The 24337-nt window shown below is 51.5% G+C and overlaps 13 protein-coding genes across 13 annotated transcripts; 5 read left to right on the top strand and 8 right to left on the bottom strand.

Moving 5' to 3' along the window:
• Positions 1 to 577: 577 nt before the first annotated feature.
• Positions 578 to 2131, top strand: EDD37DRAFT_651867 (FAD dependent oxidoreductase; the record flags this gene model as incomplete). Its single annotated transcript, XM_062818402.1, has 2 exons — positions 578 to 1177; positions 1232 to 2131. The coding sequence occupies 2 exons, from the start codon at positions 578 to 580 to the stop codon at positions 2129 to 2131; spliced, it is 1500 nt and encodes a 499-aa protein (XP_062668485.1).
• A 277-nt stretch (positions 2132 to 2408) lies between these two features.
• Positions 2409 to 3494, top strand: EDD37DRAFT_611012 (pheromone A receptor-domain-containing protein; the record flags this gene model as incomplete). The annotated part of the gene is made up of 1 exon (XM_062815259.1): positions 2409 to 3494. One exon carries the CDS (start codon positions 2409 to 2411, stop codon positions 3492 to 3494), a length of 1086 nt encoding a protein of 361 aa, XP_062668484.1.
• Positions 3495 to 3736: 242 nt separating this feature from the next.
• On the bottom strand, positions 3737 to 4239 carry EDD37DRAFT_651865 (uncharacterized protein; the record flags this gene model as incomplete). The annotated part of the gene is made up of 2 exons (XM_062818401.1): positions 3737 to 3905; positions 3962 to 4239. 2 exons carry the CDS (start codon positions 4237 to 4239, stop codon positions 3737 to 3739), a joined length of 447 nt encoding a protein of 148 aa, XP_062668483.1.
• A 1245-nt stretch (positions 4240 to 5484) lies between these two features.
• EDD37DRAFT_481361 (uncharacterized protein) lies at positions 5485 to 6167 on the top strand. Its single transcript, XM_062813234.1, has one exon. The coding sequence runs from the start codon at positions 5629 to 5631 to the stop codon at positions 6088 to 6090; it is 462 nt and encodes a 153-aa protein (XP_062668482.1). The 5' UTR covers positions 5485 to 5628; the 3' UTR covers positions 6091 to 6167.
• Positions 6168 to 7123, bottom strand: EDD37DRAFT_481360 (uncharacterized protein). Its single transcript, XM_062813233.1, has one exon. It carries the CDS (start codon positions 7031 to 7033, stop codon positions 6245 to 6247), a length of 789 nt encoding a protein of 262 aa, XP_062668481.1. The 5' UTR covers positions 7034 to 7123; the 3' UTR covers positions 6168 to 6244.
• Positions 7124 to 7516: 393 nt separating this feature from the next.
• Positions 7517 to 8866, bottom strand: EDD37DRAFT_696035 (uncharacterized protein; the record flags this gene model as incomplete). The annotated part of the gene is made up of 1 exon (XM_062820127.1): positions 7517 to 8866. The coding sequence occupies one exon, from the start codon at positions 8864 to 8866 to the stop codon at positions 7517 to 7519; it is 1350 nt and encodes a 449-aa protein (XP_062668480.1).
• Positions 8867 to 10150: 1284 nt separating this feature from the next.
• On the bottom strand, positions 10151 to 11656 carry EDD37DRAFT_481333 (heterokaryon incompatibility protein-domain-containing protein). The gene has a single exon (XM_062813232.1). It carries the CDS (start codon positions 11276 to 11278, stop codon positions 10223 to 10225), a length of 1056 nt encoding a protein of 351 aa, XP_062668479.1. The 5' UTR covers positions 11279 to 11656; the 3' UTR covers positions 10151 to 10222.
• A 1519-nt stretch (positions 11657 to 13175) lies between these two features.
• On the top strand, positions 13176 to 16258 carry EDD37DRAFT_683296 (uncharacterized protein; the record flags this gene model as incomplete). The annotated part of the gene is made up of 4 exons (XM_062819830.1): positions 13176 to 13348; positions 13399 to 14743; positions 14796 to 14990; positions 15057 to 16258. The coding sequence occupies 4 exons, from the start codon at positions 13176 to 13178 to the stop codon at positions 16149 to 16151; spliced, it is 2808 nt and encodes a 935-aa protein (XP_062668478.1). The 3' UTR covers positions 16152 to 16258.
• On the bottom strand, positions 16259 to 17330 carry EDD37DRAFT_481000 (uncharacterized protein). The gene is made up of 2 exons (XM_062813230.1): positions 17168 to 17330; positions 16259 to 17073 (listed from the first exon to the last, which is right to left on the bottom strand). Exons 1-2 carry the CDS (start codon positions 17219 to 17221, stop codon positions 16366 to 16368), a joined length of 762 nt encoding a protein of 253 aa, XP_062668477.1. The 5' UTR covers positions 17222 to 17330; the 3' UTR covers positions 16259 to 16365.
• EDD37DRAFT_481044 (uncharacterized protein) lies at positions 17314 to 18967 on the bottom strand. Its single transcript, XM_062813231.1, has one exon. The coding sequence runs from the start codon at positions 18559 to 18561 to the stop codon at positions 17713 to 17715; it is 849 nt and encodes a 282-aa protein (XP_062668476.1). The 5' UTR covers positions 18562 to 18967; the 3' UTR covers positions 17314 to 17712.
• Positions 18968 to 19289: 322 nt separating this feature from the next.
• On the top strand, positions 19290 to 20189 carry EDD37DRAFT_566512 (RmlC-like cupin domain-containing protein; the record flags this gene model as incomplete). The annotated part of the gene is made up of 1 exon (XM_062814101.1): positions 19290 to 20189. The coding sequence occupies one exon, from the start codon at positions 19290 to 19292 to the stop codon at positions 20187 to 20189; it is 900 nt and encodes a 299-aa protein (XP_062668475.1).
• A 136-nt stretch (positions 20190 to 20325) lies between these two features.
• On the bottom strand, positions 20326 to 22450 carry EDD37DRAFT_635379 (translation initiation factor eIF-3 subunit 7). Its single transcript, XM_062816911.1, has 2 exons — positions 22129 to 22450; positions 20326 to 22070 (listed from the first exon to the last, which is right to left on the bottom strand). The coding sequence occupies exons 1-2, from the start codon at positions 22334 to 22336 to the stop codon at positions 20488 to 20490; spliced, it is 1791 nt and encodes a 596-aa protein (XP_062668474.1). The 5' UTR covers positions 22337 to 22450; the 3' UTR covers positions 20326 to 20487.
• Positions 22451 to 22659: 209 nt separating this feature from the next.
• On the bottom strand, positions 22660 to 24176 carry EDD37DRAFT_480919 (uncharacterized protein). Its single transcript, XM_062813226.1, has 4 exons — positions 24025 to 24176; positions 23885 to 23972; positions 23256 to 23825; positions 22660 to 23206 (listed from the first exon to the last, which is right to left on the bottom strand). The coding sequence occupies exons 1-4, from the start codon at positions 24074 to 24076 to the stop codon at positions 22696 to 22698; spliced, it is 1221 nt and encodes a 406-aa protein (XP_062668473.1). The 5' UTR covers positions 24077 to 24176; the 3' UTR covers positions 22660 to 22695.
• Positions 24177 to 24337: the final 161 nt, after the last annotated feature.

The raw sequence follows: 24337 nt of genomic DNA, 5'->3' as shown, positions 1-24337 counted from the left end.
GACCCAATCAACTCAAAATACGCCAATCTTCGCATTATCAAGTGGACTCTGTGGATGAGATCGAAAAGACTCGAACGCGGCAGCGAAGAATTAGTAAGAATGTGGAATCATTCCCCCTTCATTTGATGCCTCGTAAGCTCGAGGCACCTGACTCGGGCGATGTTGCACCTGGGCTATCGCATGACGTCGCCCTGGTATCGACGATCCAATGAACTTGACCCAAATACACCGGCTTGGCATCACAATGTGGACCGCAGTGTACATAAGGAGACGAGACAAAGTCTCAACCGCCGTGCAAGATCAAACCTCCTCTTCATGGACCGTCGTTTTAGGAATGAGTAGCCGCTGTGCCACCTGGGTCGGGCTCCCGGTCCCAGGTTGAGCTGGAATAGATGCATTCAGCCTCAACTTCAACGAACATAAAAGCACAATGCACTTAGCTGCACAATATATATCACAGGTGAGACAGCAGAACATACGCTCACATATATACCGACAGGTCCATCGATATTACCTCTTGTCGCGTTTCGCCACTCCCAATCGTCTCTTCTGCACGTCTGCTAGTTCTTTCGACGAGATGGAAGGATCAATACCTGCGAGCGTCATTGCCGAGTTAGCAGGTCAGGCTGAGGCAGATCCTCAACTTCCTCGGCAGAATCCTTCAGTGTCTTTCTGGCAGCTTCCACCCCATCCCACACTCTCGGAGGTGCAGTCCGAGGAGTTACCTGAGGCCACAGATTATGCCATATTAGGATCAGGTGTAACAGGCTGCAGTATCACTAAGACGCTTCTTGAGGCGTCCGCCCAATCATCCAAAGCAAGTTCTGTGACTGTTTTCGAAGCACGCACTCTCACCAGCGGTGCCACTGGCCGGAATGGGGGAGTACTAGCATCTTTCGTGCCGGGAGACTACAAATTACTCTCGGAGCGGTTCGGTCACGATGAAGCAGTCAAGATTGCAAGATTCGCTAACCAGACGCTTGAGAAGATGCACCAGATCGCCAATTCTTCAGAGGACCTAAGAGAAGCTAGCGAGGTAAGAAGAACTCAGGACGTGCTTTGCTTCGAGGACGACGATGCTTTCCTGCAAGCCCAAGAATCCCAAAGCCTCTACGAGGAGCACGTGCCGGAAGAACGGAACACAGTCCAGTATTTAACTGCACAGGAGGCCGCATCGGTAGGTCAGCATTCTCGGCGGACTTGATTCGTCGTCATTGACAAGACTTGACAGAAGTACAACGTCAAAGCGGCTGCTGGTGCCATGATCATTCAGGCCGGTGCGTTCTGGCCATACCGGCTCATCACCAGACTTTGGGCTCACCTGTACGCCAAGCACCGTTCACGACTGTCGATTGAGACGAACACGCCCGTCACGGAGATATCGTACGATCCAGCCACAAACAGCACGCATCCATATGTTCTCCACACTCCACGAGGCCTTGTTCGCGCGTCCAAAATCATTCATGCCACCAACGGGTATACCGGACACTTGGTGCCGGGCTTGCGCGGCAAGATCTACCCTCTTCGCGGCACCATGTCGACGCAAAAAGCACCTCCAGAGTTTGGCCGGCACGGCCACGGGCGCTCCTGGGGCGTTGTCTCTAGCGGTAACTACGATGGCACGACTGGTCTCCTCGAGACAGGACTCTACTACGGGAACCAGAATCCGAAAACTGGGGACATCTTCTTTGGTGGCGAGAAGGTGAAAATCAATGAGGCGCTTGTTAGCGATGACACGATTGTAGCCCCTTCCTCTCTCGAAAATATCTGCACCGTGCTTCCGAGGTATTTCATCAATGGGTGGAAGGAAGGCGAGGAGCCAGAGGTCAGAAGAGTGTGGTCAGGGATAATGGGATTCACTGCGGATCGCCTGCCCCTGGTCGGGAGTCTGCCAGTGAGTATCACAAAGCGTGGAGAAGAACACGGAGAGTGGATAGCGGCTGGGTTCAACGGGTATGGCATGCCTCTGTGTTGGTCGTGTGGTGAAGCCGTCGCGAAAAGACTGCTTGGCCAGGATGACAGTGACATTGGCTTGCCCCAGGTTTTCCTCGCTACGGAGGCACGTCTGCATGATCATCAGCGTATGGCGACTCTCCCGGCGTTGGAAATGTTGTTCGGTGGACACCCTTAGCTTTTGCCGACCGGGTACTCTATTCAACACCGCTTTCGGTAAGATGTCTCTGAGATATTTCAAGAGCATTACAGCACTCCTCTCATCTGGTGGGATGCACCACTGAAAGGCAAGGAAAGCAGTCTGCGCAGGGAGTCTTGTGAAACACTCACTGGTGGGTGGCAGATGCACCCATCAGCAGAGCCTCGCAACTTCATGTAATGTATACTTTCTCTCTTCTCAAAAAGTTTTCACCACATTCAGTCAAATGCTCAAGATCTCGAAGCCCTTGCTCACGATGCATCACTCCTTTTACTCTGTCCTTGTCGCTGTCCTCGCACTCCTTTCGTGCCTCTCATCCATACCTCCACTGATCGTGCACATCAGAGCCAAGAACCTGGCGACAACCGTCCTCATCCTCAGCTTTGCCATCCCGAACCTCCAAAACTTCCTCAACGCACTGATATGGCCCTCTGCAGATACACAATTGTGGTGGAACGGCAAGATCCTCTGTGACATCGAGGCCAAACTCTACTTGGGGGCGTATGTGGCAGTGGACGGTGCGCTGGCATGTATGTTTCGACACATGGCAAACATATTCGACCCCGAGCGCTTGACAGTGTCAATCACGCCTAGCCTACGAGAACGCAGGATCAACCTTGCCATTGAGCTCTTCAATTGCATTCTCGCTCCAGCGTTTGTCATGGGCACGCATTACTTGATCCAGCAGAAGAGATACTATATCCGCCCAATTTCGGGTTGTACGCCGTCGGTGGACTGGTCATGGCTCTCTGTTCTGCTGATGTCCTTGTGGCCGTTACTGCTTTGCCTTGCTGCCACCGTTTACTGTGCCATTGCCACGCTGCGTCTCTGGCGGCATAGGAAGGAGATGTCTGATGTCCTTGGTGGGAGAAGGTCTGGAGATATCCGCCTATACGCCCTCGCTTGTGTGATTTTGGTGGTATACTTTCCATTCACGCTTGTCGCTTTCGCGGGGACGCTGTTCAGACGCATGCATAAATATTCGTGGGGTTACATTCATCCTCCTGGTTGGGCGGACGATATCGTCTACCAAGTCCAAGGGGTGCAGCCTAGTTTCGATCGATGGGCACAGATCGTCACGGGATACATCATATTCGGATTCTTGGGACTTGGGCACGATGCAAAGCAGATGTACAGATCGTGGCTGGTCCGATTGAAGTCTCGCTTGGCAAAGCGCAGTCACGGGAACGAGCCCACTGGGAGAAATATTTCTTTGTCCATACACGATGGCGAGTCGGCGTTGGAGCATGGATCACTTACGGTGGTGACAGACAACGCTGAGGCTGCAGGGGCAAAAGCAGTAGTTCAGAACAACTCTCCACCCACCCGGCCCGCTGGCTGATGCGTGTTGAGCGTGGAAATGCACAGTCTGTACATGAGCTGTCAGGTACTTCGGAGATTTGGTGAAAATGGTGCATATTATTTCTTCAAAAGCACTCCCTTGTCGGCGTCGCCGTACCGCTACCGGCAAATAAGAACATGAGTGGCGATGGTACAGGACGCGAGGAACCTCGACTCATCAAGAGATACGTCTCCCCATGTCGCGAATTGTGACTATACATATCAATCCATCTCCTTCAACCCTCAGGGTCCGATTCCAGTAACACTGTCTGTCTCAATATCGTCCTCTTTAGGTTGCTGTCTCTTCAGGACCTCCACTTTGGTCTGTACCACGTTCAAGGCGCTTTGTTTCTTGCCATCCGAGTCCTCGAATGTGCGCATTGTGGCATCACCTTCAAGATAAACTAGTGTTCTATGATGGCGCATTGTTAGCTGGAACCACGGCTTGACGGGAATTCAAGCACATACCCCTTGTTCAAGCCCAACACATAATCTCTGCCAGGTCCCTCCGGTGCGAAGCTTGCGACGCGGAACCACGATGTTTGTCTGTTGTCCTTGGGACCATAACTTGTACCAACGACGTATCTGACTATTTGTCCCTTGCCGGTCTCAACCAGCTCGGGGTCCGCACCAAGGCGACCGACCAGCGTTAGGCGGGCGAGCTGAGAAGGTCGACTGGTCGAGAATGCGCGGTGAGAGAGGACGGAAGCGGCGGACCGTCTTGCGGGCGACACGAGGAAAGACATGATGTTGAAGGAGGGAATAGGAGGGAATTCCTGGGGGGGCTGGTGCAGGCCGGTTGCGGTATGTAGAATGCGCGAAGGGTTCAGCGCAAGTCGTTGTCTCAGTGGCAGTGTAGTGTGATGAAGCCGAAATGAGAAACCACTCTTGAGATTCTGATTGTCCGGTCGAAATGTAAACACCACGTATATCAATCAATCAAGTCCCTGCATGCTGCCTGCGCCGCGCAAAAACGCGGTTTGCGACATGGCGCGACGACGCCAGGAGATTTCCCAATCCGGCAAAGTGGGTGCATGAAATGACATGGCACTAGTGGTCTTTTGAAGGGCCACTTTCACTTCACTTCTACGTCTTCCTAAACCTCGAAACACCGGCCCGCTCCCTACAAGCGACTTGGCACCCTCGACAGATGTCAAGACTTCGCTTCGACATGAGGGCCAGAATATCGTTCTTCCCTAGCATGTGGCAACCTGACTGAACACCACCTGCATCTTGTACAGTATATGTAAGTAATGACCGGACACTGGGCACCCCTTGGGCGGCTCATTATATCTACGATAATCGTGCAAGCTATTCTCAACGAGAAGCTGCTCAGTCAATATGTTGGAGTATGTGCTCTGCCATTTCTACCTTCAGTAGGACGCACCCGGATGGGTGAGGCATACCCTTTGCTCCCACGACAAAGAGAGGAATTCAACCTTTGCATCCGGAAAGAGTTACAAAGAAATCTCTCGCGACTGAGTCGCCCTCGATTCTTTGGCCTCAAGCCTTAAAGCCTGACAATGGATATACAATCAGTGCGAGTCTCTGTAAGTACCGTCTCTTCTCATTGACCCAGTTCTCAGCTATATACGAGATCAAATGTCGTCCAGCAGTACTATGTCGCCTATTGCATGGCTTGTCGTCGCTATCTTTGCAGCTATTGTTCTTATCATCTGCCTGGTCTACCTTTTCGCCCTGAAAGTCCGACGTGACAAGAAATTGCAAGCCCGGACAGCCGAAAACGACGAGATCTTTGGACCAATCATTGCCAATCCTGTCAGAAGTTGAACTTCAGGACCTACAAGAAGCGAGGTATAGTTGTCCCAGCGAGAAGAACTTGGCATACACCATTCAATTCACCCCCTCACGAATCGATCTTACTGCGGCTGGGGAGACGTGCTGCTCAAACTACGACCGAAAGCGGCAGCCAACTTTGTTCTTTGTCCACTTTCCACGCAGCGCTTTTCTTAGCCAATCTTTGTTCAATACTCCGGTCAATTTCCAGTCTTTATAGCCTCGATTCAACAACTGTCTTTATCCACACCCGCCTGTGGTCATCGAGTAACCCAGGGGTCTCCAAATTCGAAATACCCTCGACCGTTGCCACTTTCGAAAGGTCACTCACTTTCAAAATGATACCACTAGCAGCAGTAATAGTTCTTGGCATCGTTGTCGCAGTGTCGGGGATAACATTCGTCATTGCAATGTTCAACGAAGCCAAAAGACTAAAGAACATGGACGCCGACATGATCCTGCCTGTAACAGAAAGCGCTGCAGAGCCCGCAGCGGCGCCAGTGCGCCCAATGCGGCAGGATCCCCTCGCCCGCTCTGGAACTCCCGAGGCCGAATACCCGCCTTCACTACCTGACGACGATCTCGAGAGCCTTGCCGAAGCCGAGACCCCGCCACCACTTCCAACTCCCGTCAGAGATAGCACAAACGAGATTATTCACTTATACACCAATGAAGCCCGCACGATACTCTCCGGCGCAAGGACAGCTCCCGCTACGATGACTGCTTTCGCCCAGGCGGACTCCAAGTGGGGATATATCGGATTGAAGCGTGCGCAGAGTAATCTCTATGAAGGGGCATGAACATGTTCAATTTTGCAACAATTGTCGTACAAGTATGGAGAACAGGCATTGTCTATCCCACAAAATGCTGACAGACGGTCAATGTTCAGTCAAGTCGGACAACTTTGACGACCACTATTGTGGCGACAGGCCACGATATCAACACTCTCCAACCTCAGATCCAACCTCTGGGTACCTGTGCCTCAGTATCATATCCAACATCACCATCCTCAGGCTCAAAAAAGACCGCCTCTTCAGGTTTGGCCACATGACTCTTCACCCGCGGCGCAGCTTCAAGTGATGGTTTCTGTTTCGGCACGTCAAGCACTGTGGTCGAGGTCTTCTGCTTTCTCTTCGGCGCAGGTGCAGGTTGGAGGAAGAATGGCTTGGCTTCTGCAAAGCTCGCGTGCTGCAGACCAACTGGTTGCACCGAGTCTTGAGGACCACTCTTGACACTGGTGGGCACGTCTCGAGCCGAGGCTTCTTCGTTTGTGGTCGTCTTCTGCACCACGACCTGGCCGTTATATGTTATCGTTGTCCGGACATGGCCTTCATTTGTTATTGTTGTTTGAACCTTGCTTTTACTGGTCCCGCTCTTCGACTTTCGACTTTGCTTGTCACTGGTTGCGACCGTTTGACCCTCGTCACCAGCGGTCATTGCCGGCTGAGCTGTGCCGGTTGCTCCAACGATAAACTTCCCATCCACTCCACGGAAGACCAGTGGCAATGGTCTCGCGCGTGTTGTCGATCGTGCTGGCAAGGCAGGAACGGCTGGAGGCGGTGGACGCATGTTTTGGAGTTCGATTGATGTTGAGAAGTCGGTGGTTTCGAATCTGGACTTCCCCTGTATCTGCCGCCTCCGCAATCGCCGATACCAGATATATTGTACTGCTGCACAGGGCAGTAGAAGGAGGAGAATGGCGAGGAATATGAAAAGTGGGATTGCTGATTTGGTGGATGCCATAAGATAGTCTTGAGAGTTTTGGTTTTTTTGATTCTTATTCTTGTGATGAGCAACTTCCGCTTTACGCGTTTGCAGGTCTGTGGATCGTCATCTCGTGCAGTGAAATTTCTACTTGTACCGGTATATGCAGGCGTCCTTACTGTTTACATGTTGACTGCCTTGTTCGCTGCTGTTGTCACTGTTTTTCATCGGACAAAGACGTCTAGGAAGAATCAAATCCGCCTTTCTCAGCGCAGACATTGTGTGAGACGATTGCCTTTGACCTTTACAAAGAGGCATTCTCTCCTTTGTTTTGAACATCGTAAACCATGGTCTCCAACCATACTCATTTATACATGGCCGGGATTGCCTGGACATCCGTTGGATGTTCTGGAGCCCTGAAGTGTCAATGAGGTACGATATCTATGAAACAGGAAAAGACATTTTGGATTGGGATCATGAAGTAGATTTTGATACTCTCTTGTATTGCACAACTATTCAAAATCAAATTGACATATACCCGATGGGCTTCCGGGGTGGGAGTGGAACAACCTTGCTAGGCACGAGATGCTTACTTCTCACCTTGTTTGCACAACAGGCCGTGGTAGACCCTGGTAGAGTCAGACGCGTCCGCTCCGGTTGATCAAGCATGAGCTCGACCCTGCCAGGTATGAAGTCGGTAGACCATGCCGCCTTACCTTCAATCCATTCAGCCCAAGTTGCTCCATTGAAAAAAACCTGCGTGTACATCGGTTCCATGGTCTGAACTGACACGACGCTTCCATTGTTGTCAAGCTGGGCGAAATGAATATCTTTTCGCAAGTAAGGAACCTTCTCTCCCAAGAGGTTGATGTTGACCTCAAGGTGCATGAGTTCCTGCAGGCCACCCATGATCATCATTTCAGCCACATAGCCCAGTTCCGCCCACTCCATAGAGCCATATCGTGGTTCCCGTAGATGACCTCGTGGCAATTTTGTCCATTTCGGGCATCGGCGATCATACTCGAGCTCTGAAGCCTTCCGATAAGACCAAACAGCATGAGCTAATTCATGAACCAGTGTCAGCGCCAATGAGAGAAGCTGGCTGTATTTGTCACTCACATCCATTGTATCCCAGTCTGGACTGCGCAAGAATTCTATCCACTGCGTGCTCAGTGCAGTATGCGGACAGTCCACTTTGAGAGGGGATTTGTGGTCGTGATGGTGTTGCAGGTCAGAGATGGCGCACACATTTTGGCCTTCGCGAGCTGCATCAGTTTCCAAGACCATGGGACAATCGTTGGATACCACTGTGATCCGGTATGGGGTGCACATTCGCAGTAGATCCTGCTCGAAGCTTTTGAGTTTCTCGGGCGTCTCTCTCCAGCCAGCCTCGTCGAGTGCCTTGAAAACTTGGCCACCTTCGGTGAGTGAGAAGTGTGCAAAGGGAGCATATCTGATTCTTGCCATGACCGGTGTTGAGGTCTTTAAGAACAGTGTGGCCAGTCGCAGGGCAGGCATCATTCTCTCGTACATCTCTGGGGAGTAGTTGTATTCTGCGCGGTCCAGTTCAGGCACTGAGAGAAAGTCGTCATACACAGCCAGTCGAAAGGCCTCTGAGCGCCAGATAGGATGGATGTCAAACCCTGCTAGATCATCAGCCCAAGGAGCATTGTTTGTAGAGGACGTGTGAGGATGATACTCATGCCGTTGTGCTGCCGGAGCCTGAGGCTGACAACCTGGTTGTGTGTTTTGCGAATGTTCATGTTTGAAGGAGGATATCAACTTCTCGGTTTGAGGTTGGAGTTCTGATGGTGGCAATGAGACGCAAGGTGGAGCCTGCTCTTCGAGTCTGAAACCTTGAGTAGTCGACATCTCGAATCTCGCAGTGCTTCAGACCTTGCGTAAGTGTATGCTTCGAGGACAGAAGGTCTCTTCGAGTCCGGATACATATTTATGACCCTGACCGGAGAAGAACAATGGGACAAGGGCTCATTATGCTTGCTCGGACTAGGCCATTGTGGCCATCAATGGGGTTTGTGGCCTCTTGCACTTCAACAAAGAACAGCCTTCAGAATCTTAGCCAGCGAAGCCACTGGACAAAGAAGACAAAGGCCCAGGTCTGAGGCGAAGTTGTTGAGACTGCTAGTGATACAAGACATGACTGAGGGCTGTGCAAAGGGTGCAAAGCGATACAGCCTGGCAATCACCAACTCCTTCGCACTGTATCCCGTGACCATGATTCGTATCCAGGAGCACGCAGTGGGTGATATAGCTCCAAAGTGGGTCCCTGCATCGTCCGGGTTCACGTGGGCTAACATAGATGGTATTCACGATGGCCATGTTTCAAGATGTCTGCGAGCAACATAAGCTGTGGCAGCCCCAAGTCATCTCTTAGCGTTGGCCCGCGCGACATAAACCGGTCCAGTCTCCTAATCCAATCGTGTAGTCTTGTCTCATGGCCAAAGTAAGGCCTAGGTAGAAGATCCTGGACCTCGAACCAACAAGCTCCGATATACAGATATCTGTCGCTGTCGCCACAGACAGGTACTGGTCGCAATATGAACGGCAGAACACTCCCAGCAGCGAGGACCACCCAGTCCCCGTCCATCGCCCAGTGCGGTGCGCAAACGTCGAATGGACCGGGCGCAGTTACGTCGCCTGTAAACCCTCGAACAAGATAGGTACCAGACTGAATGAGCTGCTGCAACTGTTCGTCAACATCCTGGAGATAGGTCCCCCCGGTATACGCTGACTGGATCTCTGAGGCCTGTCGAGGGGGGGATACAAAGTGCCCAGCTTCGAAGCTTTGATGACGAGCTCGTCCAGATGATCCAAGTCTTGCATATCAGCAGCTCCTACCCAGTCGAAGATAGGAGCCTCGATTGTTCTGGCGGTGCGACGCTCCCGGCTGTCAGACTCGTCACGTTTGGCAACTCCTGTGAAGATCAAGTACTCTTGGTACCCATCTTCAAAACTCTGCTCTCTGATGCCAGTTTCGCCGATACCGATGCAGACAGCATCTGTGTCCTGACGCCAGTCTATAGCCCACGTAGGAACGTCGCCTTGAGGAGCCCGCCGGCGTAACATCTCAAGGCACCCCAGGCTTTGGGACACGTTGACAAGATATTTCGTCAGGTCCCTGCGAAAAGGTTATTGATGAAGCTCGATAGTGGTGCGTCTCCGGTGGGATCTTGGTGACCTATGAATCCAGTAGAGAAGGGAAAAAAATCACTGATAGACCTGACTAATGCCTTGAGTATAGTCGATCCTTAAAGTATCAAAATGCCCTCCGGCGATATTTTGTGCCATGCCGACCAATGCATACACTCTGTCTCTTTCATCGGAGCAGTCGAATACCTTGTTCCCTAGTAGCACAGCCAGGATCGAGTTCATGGTATCATTAGCTATCTTCCTTCGTTCCCAGACCTCCATTGAAGACATTTTTTCCTTCGACGCTGACATTGCACTTATGTTGAAGGTGGAATAAGTGCGTTGAAAAGTCTCAATTCGAGTTCGAACGACCGGCGAGTCGTGTTTCTTGGCAATGTTCATGAACGAGTGGAAGGCATATTTGAGAGGGCCGGACTGAAACATGACCTCACGAGCAGCGAAGATCTCTTGCCTGATCCAGGTCCGTTCGAAGAATGGAACCTGCGCAAGGGAGAGTATGGCTGTGTTCTGCGCAGTTGGTGATCCAGGTTTTGGCTCGACATCGACAGGGGAACTCTGTGGCACGGTGGTTATGCCAGTAGTAGGCGGCATGCCCAGCCACGCAACTACTCGGCAAGCTTTTGAGAAAATGAGCATCATGACCTGAACCTGATTTGACTTCTCGGCGGGGTTCTCTTGATCGATGCATAGAGCATCGCACCAGAGCCATCGTGGCTCAGCTGTTTGGCGAAGGTATTGCAATGCATCCGCCATTAATGGTGGTATATATGCGATTTTCCCATTGACTTCGATTTCGGCCGTTCGAACTGGATAACCCCAAGAATAAGACAAAGCCTCGTATTGTTGATATCGTCCCTCCCTATGGATATCCAGACCGTCGAAAGGAGTCAGATCGCCGACAAACATTTCTGCGACAAGACGATGTCCAAGGCTGCCTGGTAGGAGTTTGATGAGCCGAGTCTGCCATGGTAACAACGGGCGAGAGAGAGCAGCGTATACTGAGACGGGTTTCCGTCCTTGATTCTCGATGTCACTGGCCATCGTGGGCGTAATAAGCAGAGATCTTACTGATAAGGACTTGGACAAGATAGACCCCAGCGTGCTGATGTTCATGTTGCGAGAGGCATTGTGATGATAAGCACTAGTAGATTCACGCCTGAGGTCCAATACTCTGAAGTACCTAGCGAGTCAGTCGGCCAGTGTAGCTAATCGTGGTTCGATGGCAATGAAGTCCATATGATACGCATCCGGCGTCTTTGACCTGCCTTGATTACCAGGTACGTTTGGTTACCAAGTGTAGGTATTCGGGCCACATGTTCCGTTTCTTCGTGGGCCCAGGTAGTGGCTACTGAGTGCCTAGGAACCACTCAGGCTCGCCAGGTACGAAGCGCCGACTACTTGTGAGTAAGTAAGTGATGCGGTGTGGGTGCTGCATAAGAGTGGAAGTGAGATGTAATGTAGGAAGTGATAACCTTAGAAGTCAATTACTGTAGTTGTCAAGATCTCCACAAATGGCAGGCGCCAACAGCAGACGGCCTACGGAGACAGTACTTGGCTACGTTGTGACCCTGAATAATGGCCTAACTTAGGTGCGTACCGTACAAGCCTGTTTCCAGAAAAAGTGACACTGTCTGACGGTACCTAAGGTAGGTAGTTGCTCGTCAGCGTTGAACAGATACCATTCCTTGTTGTCATGGCCGAGTCTTTCGCACACAACGATATAGCATCAGCTCTTGACAGTGGGGAGGTCGTCAGCTGTACTGTACAGTCCTACTAGCCTGAAGTCAGAGTACGCGCTGTCGCGAACTTGCTGGACCATGAACTTATGTCGTTGATGTATTCCCCGTCAGACGGTGTGCCACTTTTTCTGGAAATAGGCTTGCGTAGTAGTAGCATGAGCTGGGGGTCAAATGTATCTCGTCTTAGCGGTAGCTCGAGGCGCCTCCGGCAGGTCCCAATCGACGATCAGTTGAGCCTCTCGAATCTCGTACCGTCATGAGCAATCTTACACCGCATAAGTCTGTCAATACTTTCTGGCAATCGGTAGTAGATGGACTGCGAGACCATACGCCCGACGACGTTGTCTGCGACTGCTATAGCGATAGCTTTGCCAGCCTCTTATCTTAGGCAGTCAGTCGTACTAGCTGGACATGACATTCGACGGTCGCCGTCTTGTGCCCTCCAGTTGGCTGAAGCTGCACGGACGAAGACTGGAACAGAGGTTTCTGCCTTTTCGTGAGTTTCTCAACACTTTCATACTGCAACAGCAGACAATCCTGCCGAAGATCTGTGCCATGAACGCACCGAGAATGGCCACTTCGCTCAACACGATCTGCTCAGGCAGATACCTGCTCTGCGCGGTGATATTGCCATCCCTGACTATTGCTTCTCAGATGCGCCGCCGCCTGACTCTGGCACGCCGCGCCGGTCGCTTTGAGTAAGACAAAGAAAGGGTTTGCTGACAAAACCAGTCATCCCAGCCTGATCTCATCCACCGCTTCTTCCTTGTACCGTTGGAACAATGATGATGACGATGGTCAAAGCGTGCAGACAAATAATTGATATGGCCAGGCTTGGACAATTCCACCTCTGCACCATACCCCTTACCACAATGTTCTTTGCCGATTTGTTGACAAGAAAGTTGTCAGGCTATACTAGCCTCGACGTAGTGCGTCTCTCTCGGGGGAACCAATGTCGCTGCATTGCTGCATTATGTGCTGTAGTCAAGGACTAGTGCAAAAGTCGTAGATGGTTCCTCCTGCCTCGCGCATCATGGCAGACAGGACCTGTGTTGAGTACCTCCTTCCTCGTTTCGCGGTCGCGAGTAGAGACCACTCTCCCTCTCTTGCCCTCCACGACTCACACATCATCCTTCTCACATCAAGTCACTTTGCCAGACAGTCTCCATCTACCATTTTTTTTGGATCTCTCTGTGAGCTCCAGACTCTTCAAAATCTCCTCATCCTCAATATACCCTACATTCTCAAGCTCAGCCATCCTAACTCGCAGTATGACCTTCCCAAGTCTCCGACGAAAGACGACAGACACGACGCCCAGTGTCCACGATGACAAGAAACCAGCCTCAGCAAGCTTCAGAGCTCGGTCTGCCACTCTCCCGGCACTGTCTCCTCGTAAGAGTCTGTCAGCTCTCTTAGACAATGCTAGAGGGGGACGACCAGCAAGGTTCGCTGACCACGACGGAAGCCCCTTGCAAATGCTGACAATCTCCATAGTCCTTCTCGAAACAACCCTCGTCCAGATGCCTCCGAAGAAAACAACCATCTAGAGCACGAGTCGTCCAATACTGAGCCAGACCTGCAAAGACGTCGAACCTCTTCGCCCGATAAACCCAAACGCTTTCGTCGATCTCCAAGTCCTCATCCTCTGAAAGGGTCCGTATCCTCAAGATTGTCCAAGATCAACGGAACTGGGCTGAATAGAAGGCGATCCGAATCTTCCATGAAGGGTGAAGCTCCGTCAAAGACCTTTCTTGAGACATTGGCGAATGTTATCCGGTCTCCAGCGTCCCTGTTCTACAAAGAGCACAAGCAAACACTGCGAGCAGATGACACAGATCTCTTGACAGGCAAGAAAGCTTCTGCATCAGAAGAATCGAACCCTTCGACGGATAAGACGGCCTCTGCATCTGAAGCATCGAATCCCTCGACAGACAAATCTGCACCAGACGATGACACAAGTCCGAAGAAGTCCGTGAGGTTCAGACCCGGCAATGCTATTATCGAACCTGAGGCAAAGTCTTCTCCCATAAACATCCCTAAGCCGACACCACCTTTGCCCCAGGTCGAACCTGCAACTACACCCCCTCTACAGTGTTTGAAGAAGCTCGAAGATCCAGTACCAACTGGTCGGCCTCCCCAAACCCATATCATGAGATCGTCGGAAGACTTCCGGAAAGCATTGGCAGATACCAAGCAGTCTGATATACTGGACAATATGAAAGAGCCACTGAACGGCACTCGTCCCTCGAAGCTCCCAGCTCCTCCTCACGAAGCGAACATACCCATCGAGGATCCTTTCGACGATGCCGCACAAGAAGCAGATTCCGAGAGCAGTTGTACCATGCTCAAGAAGTACGACGACAGATTCCAGAGCAGAAAATCTCAGAAGGCCCTATCATCAACAGATGCGGTCATTGATAGTAATCTCGTCTACAACGACGGAGCTGCACAAGAGTCTGGGTCGTCCGGACCTCCTGAATCTGTCGACCTTTACCAGAAGCAATTGAAAGCCGTTATGTTGAAAGGCCGGAGGCATCGCGTCTCAGCACCTGTTTGTGCTGACCTACGCTGTCAGATCGACGCAGAGGATGGATGCGAGATTGAGCAGACATCCCCAGTCACTCCTAACACAGTGATCGATCGAGCTGCGTCCGACCCAGAGCCGCGAAATGCGAACATGCCAATACCGTCTCTGACTGCCTACGGCCAGCTGCTGGAAAATCGTCGTTCTTTTCTTTCTCGTGGGCGTCGTTCATATCATTCCGCAGACTCAGACATATCCAGCCTTGATGTCGACAATTGTTCTAACGCATCGCTGTACCCTACTGAGACAGTGAAGGTGGGATCCAAAGCATACTCAATGACCCTTCCCATCACTGACGTTTTACCAGTCTTTTGGCCCTTATGGCGAAACGCTTGGATCAGGCAAGCCACCCATGCATCGTGCTGCTGTGGAATACATGCAGGTCTCTGGTAAAACCTCAAAATATGTGGCCTCGGAAGGCTCTCCACAGGACAGCCAGCTTGAGATTAGCATCACTCCGGCAGAGCCCACCTTCGGTGATGGGTTGCCGCAAGGAAGAGAGGTAAGGAGTCACTTTATACCCCCGAGGTCTTTACGTACCACGAATGCGCATGCTGACCATGCCCAGAACGAGGAATCGCATGCCGGTAAATTTGATGTTCAAGGGATTGAAAGTCTGGCGGGCCCAGGCCCAGCTGTGCTGGCTTCCCCCTTGGAAAAAGGCGCCCAGCCTCGGAGTGTTTCTCTGGGACTGCCTACCACTCCGGCGTATCGAGTCCTTTCGTATCCGTACAAGGATCAGTATGGGTGGACTCCATTCGACGATTATCAGTTTGTCTATGCAGCGAGAGTAGCTCTGGCCAAGTGGGAGAACGACTTCCGTGCAATTCTCACCACAAAGGGGGGATTTCGTTGTTTTTGGGATACCTGCGATCTGCCAAAGTGGAGTGCTCCATCCGAGGACACGAATGCGCTCACTCTTTGGGAGGTTGACGATCTGTTGAACTCTATCTACGAACATCCTCTCCTGCCGGAACCGGTACCAACTCTGATTTACGGAGATTTCAAAGCGCGTATCCTCCGTACCTCCCTGGAACGGGCTGGAGTGAAAGAACTTTCCCTGCATCCTCTTGACGAGATGACCGAAATCAGCGATGACAGTCTTAGCGATGAGGAAGGATCAAGCTTTCTCTCGACTGGCAATTTCAGAGACGTTCTGGAAGATGATGCAGACGGTGTTTCAAAGTACACGGTACTCCGTCCGGCCAACACTGGGTCCGTTCCAGTGCTTACCGAGAAAGAGAGAATGGTAAAGGTGGCCAGAGTACTGCAGAATTTCCGACCCAGGAAGGAGAAGATATTGCACCATGATGACACCAAGATCATCGAAAAGGCGGTGGAGGGCATGTCACTTACACCGGAACGCCCTTGGTCGGCCTTCGAGGTTGATGATCCGAAAAGAATGCTCTTCTCGGTCGCAAACGGTGAATTGAAGCGTGTGTCTGGACCTGCGCAGGATGGATCAATCAGAGCATTCACCTCCAGCTGGTGTCGGCACTGTGGACGATCGTATGAGCTCATGCGAAGCGGCAAATTGACAGGACCCAAGAAGCGCAATGGAGATGGTTCAGACGGTTTGGACGAGAATGTGGTGTCTGAATGCTGTGGGATCTCGAGCGAAGGTTCGGATGAGGACGAAAAGTACTGCCAAGGCATTGTCTGAAGCAGACGAGTGTGGCGTTGCTGGCTACTGACAGTGGCGTGAGGACAGCAGGGCTATTTGAACCAAAAGTGTATAGCTTAACAGATTGCTGGACACAGGATTTGACCGGAAACAGGAAACTCCTCGATCAGCTGGACTGACTCAGAGAGAATTATTGACGAGCATTGGTAGAGCTTGACAAGCATGTATACAGATAGCATGGATAGCAGAACATTCAAGGAGGTCCGGTACCATCCACACCCGTTGCTTCTGAAGCATTCTTGAACTCCTTGTGCTTCTTGACGTTTCCTTCCAAACCGAATAAGATAGAAGGGTCTCCTGGGACGACCATTTCGAAGGTCTCGCGAATGACCGCGTAGTCGTAATAACCACAACGAGCTATAGGTTGGGTTTTGCTGATGTCGATTTTGCCATGGGTCAAGACACTTTCGTCGATGTGAATGCCGACCACTTTGCCTATGACAACATCGACGGTTCCCATGGGTGGGTTTCCAGGTAGACGCACGGTAGTATAGTATTCGCACTCGAAACGCACGGGACTCTGTGCCACCATGGGTACAGGAGTTTTGAGCACTTTGGACCACGTTTTCTCTAGCCCGGCGCGCTCGAATTCGTCGACACCATACGGTAAATACTCTGCACACTTGTTGACGGCTTCGCGGAGGTCCCAAGTGGCGATTTGCCAGCAGAAGACGCCTGTTGCTTCGGCATTGCGGACCGTGTCCTTTTGTTGGTTGCTGGGGGTTTGGTTGGCAGAGAACATTACGTAGGGAGGGTCGAAAGTTAGATTGTTGAATTGGGAGTAGGGTGCTAGATTTGCCGCACGTTCGGGACCAACGACCCCATTTGTGGTTGCGGCTTCCTTGGAGCGCGGAGGAGATACTGTGCTTATCCAGCCTATTGGTCTGGGGACGACGCAGGCCTGTTTGAGGTTAGGCAATTGATAGAAATAGATGTCTTGAAATTATGCTTCTAGGTACGCAGAGGGGAGGACAGCGGGTATATGGTATACACACCTTGAACGGGTCATGTGGTAGGTTGTGCTCGGTCTTGCCAGGTTCGTAGAACATGATTGTGCTTGATAGTTGTAGCGCCGTACAGTAGCTTAGTTGGTGACAAAACGTCAATATTGTATCAAGGTGGGAGTGTTGCGTCGAGGGAGGAGAGTCTTCCTTCGTGGTGATATATATACAGGTAATATAACGATCGGGTCAAGACTTAGCCGCGCAGCAAGTGCTTCAACTCGCACTTTAGGTTCTAGATACAGATCTCGCCGAGGTTCTGGAAGATGGAAGTTGAAGTCGGCATTGAGTTGTGGGGGCCCTGTACCCCGCAGAATCCGGATACCGGTGCCGGAATGGCCGAAGCCATAGGGGTATTTGGGTGGCAGGACCCTGAAAATGGAAAAGGCCGAGCAACTCGATGGGGGTATACTAGTATCAGGAGTACTTTTTGTTTGTGTCGAGATGACCATTTCGATAACGTTGTCTAAAACCCAGACTGATCTTTTCACACGCCAACGCGGCGGAGCGCGTTGTCGAACATGTCGCCAAAGACATACTTACTTTTCCCACTCAAGGGCTGTGGGTTCATTACCTTCGCGATCTAAGCTGCCACCATTTTCAGTATTTAGATTGGAACTGGTCGCGTCGTCGCCCTCAATGGAGATGCGGTTTCTCGTCTCTTCGCGCATGTCCTTGTTCTTCTTCTCCATGCCCTTGCGGTCAAAGGACTGGGTACTGAGAGAAGAGGAGCCATCTTCTTCATCAGATCCGGCTTGTGCAGCGTTGAGAGATACGTCGCGATGGTGGACTGTGACAGACCAGCCGTTAGTCGCGAGTTTCTCAGGCAACTTCTCTGCAAACGTCACGCTACGGTGCTTGCCACGTCCGCACGCGAGTCCTACAACCAGCGTGGTTGGAGCAGAGTGATCTTTCTCGTATGCTCGCTTCATCTCGGCCATCTTGGATTGCACTTCGCCGGTGATCTCGTCTAGCCATTCCGGAGCAAGCTCTTCGGCCATGACTGCCTCGCGCAGTTTGGAATTTAGGCCGGTGTGCTCTTTGCGTAACTTAGCGGATGGTATCGAGATGTCGGAGATTGAGAAGTCGAGGTGTTCGTCGCCGGGTGACTCTTCGAGCCGGCCGAATGTGCTGCCATATGAGACTATGGACAGCTTGAGGGAGGGAGATTTGTCCCCTGTATTGCCCGGTGGGTTCTTGTCGTTGTCGTTGGCCTTGCCATTATCCTCGTCGGGTTCGTCGTAGTCCTTGATGTCATCCATGTTATGTTCATGAAAGTTGTCGATGGCCGTCAGTGCATTATCCTTCAGTGAGTCCGCGTTGGTCTCGTTTCTGTCAATGATAATATCACGCACTTGACCTTTGGCGTCCTCAATGGAGTCACTCATCAGTCGAGCGATTCACTCGAAATGAGTCTTAAGCCTTGAATGAATGTTGTGGCCGTTGTCGGCAATGTACCTCCAGAAAGAACGACACCGTGAGATCTCCCTTCCTCATCACAACAGCCCTACTCCGTATGCCCGGAGTGAATCCTCTGGGCACAAATGACGAAAGTACCAAAAACAAAGGCCACTATCGGATAAGAAAGGGCATGACTTCCGGGCGAATCTCGTGATTTCTTGTACCTGACACGTGACTGGTTTTAATGATGAACAATGCTGACTGATTCTTACGAAACCCAGACCTTCACGGCATTCTAAGAATTTCCCGTCGCCACTTTTCCCTGCGGCTTCATTCCGAGGGGGTTTGTCCGTTTTGTTCATTGATGAAGCCATTGAGACAAAACTTGATAAGCTGCCACTTCCCCAGATCTCATAATGCTGATATAGATCTTCTGCTTCTTCTAGCGGATTCGACACGATCCCAAGGTATAAGTACACTCACTTTCATTCCCTCTATGAAGCGCATCCTTTCCATCCTCATCACCATCACAACAGCACTGCTCATCGCATACTACACAAACAGCCAGTCCAACCTGGCTCTCCCAAGGGCAGTCCTCCAACAAGCAAGACCACTTCTGCAAAACCTCTTCCACCGCGCACCACCAGCCACATCGAGCGCACATTTCTCCGGTCTTCCCTTGATCCCTACTTCTCACCTCGCAACGGCCGCCAACATGACGACCCCCCGATCTATCAAGTTCTCCTTCCTTGCTCGCGAACAGTCTGAAGGTGCCGGCGCCGTGGTCCGTCGCTCAATCGGCACCCCCAAACTCAAGAACTTCACTCCCTTCCTAATGCTCGACCACTTCCGCGTTCCTCCCGGCGCAGGCTTCCCCGACCACCCGCACCGCGGCCAAGAAACAATCACATACCTCCTCCAAGGCGGCGTGGACCACGAGGACTTCGCTGGCAACAAGGGCACCATCGGCCCCGGTGATTTACAATTCATGACGGCCGGTCGCGGCATCATGCACGCCGAAATGCCCGTGCAATCTGAAGATATCAATGTTGGCATGCAACTGTGGGTCGATCTGCCCGCGAACCTGAAGAGCTGTGAACCACGGTACCGCGATTTACGGGCTGAGGAAATACCTGTGGCCAAGACGGATGATGGAAAAGTCATGGTTAAAGTCATCAGTGGTCGCAGCCAGGGCGTCGAGAGCCTGAAGGATCTTGCGTACACACCTGTGTGGTTTCTGGATGTGAGTGTCCAGCCTGGCGGTACGATCACACAGGAGATACCGAAGGGGTGGAACGCGTTTGCATATACGCTCGAGGGGCTTGTAACGTTCAACGACAAAGAAACGGTCACACCGTATCATAATGTCGTTTTTGAGTCCGACGGGGACGTGGTGACTGCGCAAGTCGAGGACGGTGCGGACCAAGCTGCGAGATTTATTCTGATCGCGGGACAGCCACTGGACCAGCCGGTTGTGCAGTATGGGCCTTTCGTCACGACGAGTAAAGAGGAAGTTTACAAAGCGTTGATGGACTTTCAGACGAGTAGCAATGGGTTTGAACGCGCAGCGAACTGGGAAAGTGAGATTGGAAAGACTATGGGACGAGTGAGATAGACTTGCACGTCGTTGAGAGACTTTGGTTGTTATAGCATGGCGTAAGGTACGGGGTTTCTAGATACCTTGATTAGCAAAAGGGTTTTAACAGCATGGAGTTCGAAGAAATGAAGAGAATCTGGTAGATATGCATAACGATGTATTCATTCAGACGATGTCCATGCTACGCGCATCGCTTTTCTCGTGGTCTAAAACACTTTTGCCCACCAGTGGGCTATGCTAAAGACAGAATAGTAGAAGGCCTTCACCGCTCCAAGGCCTTTGTGGCTTCAGGCTTCAGAGGATCACGATCGTCTCTCTATTCCTCATCGCCATCCTCCTTACCCTCCGTCTCCGCGATGCCAGTCATACCATCGTCCTCGTCGTCCTCGAACGTGCTCAAAGGCACCTCATAGAGTCGAATGACAGGCTTATTAGGATCCTTGACAAGCACATACTTTTTGTCGGCTTCGTCGCCCGCGCTCAACTGCTTCACCAGATCAACAATGGTGCGCACAATACCCCAGCCATTGCTGAAGCCCAAGTTCATTTGGCTGGCGAACTCGCGGGGCTTGTATCCTACAACGCCCAGAATGACGTGGTTGGCAGCGGACTTGGGGTTCACACGCGACACGAAGCCCAATTTCATCTGGTCTGCTTTGGCGAGGATGGCCTGTGTGGTCCACCGGGCCAGTTTGCAGGAGTTGTTCTTCATCTCGGTTGCCACGACCGCACCGCGCTGCGATGTGAGTTTGGTGCGCCAGTCGAGAGCACCACCCGCACCTTGAGCTTTGTGGTCGAATTCGTTGAGTGCCTTGAGCACAAGGAACTGGTCGTCGCCTGAAAGGTTGTTCTTGGTCGCGGCGTCGAGCTCGGTGCGCACAATCAAGTGGACTGGCTCGTCATCTTTTTCCAGGCTGAGATCAAACCGCCGGTATTTGTAGCCCTTGGAGGCCAGTGCGTCGGTTTCCTCGCTCGCGCTGTAGAATGGATTGGGTTTGGGGTATTCGAATTTGTTGTTTTGTGACTCGACTACTGTCTGGAGAGCAAAGTTGTGGTTGATCATGGTGGCTTCCATGGCGAGATTGTGAGGGGTGTTGATGCTGTCGGCCTTGACGCCTGTTTGTTGCTGCGTATTGGCCGTGTCGGCTTCCATGGGTGCGTCGGCGGCGTTCTCGTTGACAGTCACCAGATCGATGCTGCTGTCTGGTCTCTTGTCGAGGAAAATCTTGTTGCCATTTTTCAAAATCACAATGTCCCAACTGTATACGGACCGAGTGGCGCACATGAGCATGGAGAGGATGTCGGAGGTGGCGAAGATACTGGCTTCGTCTTTTTCGGCGAGTTCTTGGATCACAGGATCAGCGGAGGTTGTGACATTGTAGGCCGCACGCTCAAGGGACATTAGTTTGCGCTCTGTGTTTTTGATAGGAGGTTTATCGTAGGCACGATCGTAGTAGTACAGGAAGCCGTAGTTGTCGACATCTTCGCCCTCTGAGGTTTCGAGGTTCAGCTTGTGCAGGCGGTTGAAATCGATTTCTTCCTTCATGATCCATTCGGGTCGAATGTTCACGGACGCATCGCGGTTGCGCTGCGGCTTGTCATAGTCTCTCCAGCCGAAGCGTCGTCCACCACGGCCACCTCGCCCACCTCGGTTGTCGTAGAAGTTTCCTCCTTGTTGTTGACCGCCTCGCTGGCCTTGTCCAACGCGTTGGAATGTGCCTCTGCCACCACGTTGGGCTTGTCCTCGTTGACCACGACCTCGGAAGACTGCTATTCCACCGCGACCGAATCCCCGCTTCGTTGTTGTCCTGGTGTTGTCGACAACGGAGAAAGAAGACTCGTCTTCTGCGACTTGAACGGCAAAGAGTGATGATGTGCCTGCTCCGTAAATTTGTTGATCTATATTTCTTGTCAGTCGGTCGTCTTCGAAGAAAACGGTGAGTGAAGAAGGACTGACCTCTAAAGTTTCTGCCATATTGTCTGCCACCTCTTTCTCTTCCTTCTTTGCCTTCCGATGTCCAGTCGGCCATGCGACCTAGTTTATCGCTCTTGGAGAATGGGGCGTATGGGACGCCATCGAGTGTGGTGGCAGAATCGACTTCTGGGCCCCATTCGTCGTTGACATTAAGGCTGCCAATGGCTTCGGCAAAACTGATACCTGGCATAATGTCTGTCGTATGTAATTTGAAGAAAAGAAGATGAACTGCCTGGACAACTGGCGCAGTCGTTGCAGGCGACTTGGTCGAGAGCGCTGAAGTGGGATCGAGGCAACTCTTGGCATGGATTTTTTGCCTTTCTGCGATACAATTTTGGTGCGATCTACCATTAATGTTGCCGCCGTGTCTATGGCCAGGAGATTACTCAACGCTCATCTATTGCAAGGTATAAACTAACACTTATCCATCACCATTCTACTATTGCAGATATCCCAAACATCAAGTCGTCATCATAGCCGACGCTGAGAAACCCGAGACAGTTCGGGACCAGGAAAAGGCCTCTCCCACACTCACCAATACTTCCTCTTTCATGAGTACATTTCCTCGATTTCTGCCGTATAGTCTGTTCCGAGTTGATCGTAAGTCTCGGGTTTCATGGCGAATATACTTGAAAGAGCATCACGAAGTTCAAAGTCTTCCATGACTGCTCCAAAGCCATAGCACCGTACTTTGCCCCTGATTGACTCGATCATTCCTATGACATCTTCTCGGGTGAGGCTGCCATAATTCCTGTGACCTTTGAGTGACTGCAACGCCATGATTGGGGTGACCTGTCCGCTTGGGATTGCGTTGCCTTTCAATGTCTGACTGAGGTTGAGCAGATTGCTGAGAATTTGGACCGATTCGGCATCCGGCACCTTGTGTTCGTAGGTTGGGACCAAACCTCCTCCTTGAGCCGGCACACTGGAAATATGACTTGGTGGCGGGCATGAAGCCATCAGAGCATGACCGGAGAATAATGCCTCTTCTTCGTTGTTCGGTGAATCCATTGACCTCCGCACTAGGTATTCCTCGTGATCTCGACACGTTTGCTCAAGTCTGGAAAACATTAGCTTTGCCAGGTTGTGTTGAAACTGAGAAACCTTACTTCAAGATGAAGTCGATACCCAGTTGGGGATCTTTTTCAAAGATGCCCATACCCTGCATTGTCATGCCTGGCATATCCGGGATTCCTCGAGGTTCTTGCTTGATCGAGAACTCTTGGATGTCCGGACCTTGAGGAGAATGACTGTGATGGGTTGTCCCTGGGGAATGACCCGAAGCACTCAGGCCACCACCATTGAGGTAAGTTTGAGGAGAATAGCCAGAAGGTACTGATCCTGGACCAGGTACGCCTTGTTGATACCCTCTAGGCCTCCCAGCCATTGTACTTGGACTTAACGTAGCCAACGATGGTGGGCTCAAAGAGTCTTCTTCTCGTTTGGGTCTCATGGCAAAGACAGCTTTGCGGTTCTCAAGCTCGTTTTCAAAAGGAATGCCTCGAGATGTCAGGATCTCCCTCAGTGCCAGGTTTTCACGTTGCTGGTTCTCGATGATCAGCTTTTGTTGTTGGATAGTAGCGTCCCGGCCGTTCTGCTCCATCAGGAAGACTTCTCGTAATCGTGAGAGTTCCAGTTCAAGTGCCTTGATGTAATTCTCTTTTCTTTCCCGATGCGTTCTGTATATAGCAACGTCAGACACGTGTTTGACGACAAATCAACTCAAATAAAGTCCTACCTTTGAGCTTGCCGATTGAGCTCCTGACGGCGTGTTTGTGCTGGTTTACTGTCTGGTTTGGGTCCTCTCCGCTTCGCTGGCTGGCCATCTGCCATGTGTTAATTACCTTCTCCCAAGGAAGTCCATGTGATGTTGCGTACCTCTGGTAATCTTCTTTTGAATACCGCTGAAACCCTTCAAAAAGCCCATCATGGGCGTTCTTGTGTCACCAGGACCATCGTCTAAGGGTTTTGTAAGTCGATTAGTACAACAAACATTGGATTGAAGTGAAAAAAAGTAGTGACTGCTGATTTAAATTGTGTCGATACTGAAGAAGGCAACGGTCCAAAATTTCAGATGTACCAAGCACCTGTCCAGGTATAGTGACAGATCACCGCTTCTCGCCGACTTTACATGGCAAAGCAAGCTTGCAGGGAAGCGCTGGTACAAAGGCAGGACAGGGCGCAACTACTC

The sequence above is a fragment of the Exophiala viscosa genome (assembly GCF_022695815.1).
Source record: "Exophiala viscosa unplaced genomic scaffold EDD37scaffold_8, whole genome shotgun sequence".
In the NCBI taxonomy this organism is placed as follows: domain Eukaryota; kingdom Fungi; phylum Ascomycota; class Eurotiomycetes; order Chaetothyriales; family Herpotrichiellaceae; genus Exophiala; species Exophiala viscosa.
Note: the sequence above shows the minus strand (reverse complement) of the source record. Positions and strands in the feature narration are given on the sequence as shown.

Excerpts from the sequence above, each read along its gene's own strand:
- EDD37DRAFT_481000 (XM_062813230.1), bottom strand. The coding sequence starts at position 17,221 with ATGTTCTACGAACCTGGCAAGACCGAGCACAACCTACCACATGACCCG. Across the intron at positions 17,074-17,167 it reads TACCACATGACCCGTTCAAG|GCCTGCGTCGTCCCCAGACC; the intron begins GTGTGTATACCA and ends AACCTCAAACAG.
- EDD37DRAFT_481360 (XM_062813233.1), bottom strand. The coding sequence starts at position 7,033 with ATGGCATCCACCAAATCAGCAATCCCACTTTTCATATTCCTCGCCATT.
- EDD37DRAFT_635379 (XM_062816911.1), bottom strand. The coding sequence starts at position 22,336 with ATGCCAGGTATCAGTTTTGCCGAAGCCATTGGCAGCCTTAATGTCAAC. Across the intron at positions 22,071-22,128 it reads ATATGGCAGAAACTTTAGAG|ATCAACAAATTTACGGAGCA; the intron begins GTCAGTCCTTCT and ends CAAGAAATATAG.
- EDD37DRAFT_480919 (XM_062813226.1), bottom strand. The coding sequence starts at position 24,076 with ATGATGGGCTTTTTGAAGGGTTTCAGCGGTATTCAAAAGAAGATTACC. Across the intron at positions 23,973-24,024 it reads TCAAAAGAAGATTACCAGAG|ATGGCCAGCCAGCGAAGCGG; the intron begins GTACGCAACATC and ends AACACATGGCAG. Across the intron at positions 23,207-23,255 it reads GGTATCGACTTCATCTTGAA|ACTTGAGCAAACGTGTCGAG; the intron begins GTAAGGTTTCTC and ends AATGTTTTCCAG.
- EDD37DRAFT_481361 (XM_062813234.1), top strand. The coding sequence starts at position 5,629 with ATGATACCACTAGCAGCAGTAATAGTTCTTGGCATCGTTGTCGCAGTG.
- EDD37DRAFT_481333 (XM_062813232.1), bottom strand. The coding sequence starts at position 11,278 with ATGAACATCAGCACGCTGGGGTCTATCTTGTCCAAGTCCTTATCAGTA.
- EDD37DRAFT_481044 (XM_062813231.1), bottom strand. The coding sequence starts at position 18,561 with ATGAGTGACTCCATTGAGGACGCCAAAGGTCAAGTGCGTGATATTATC.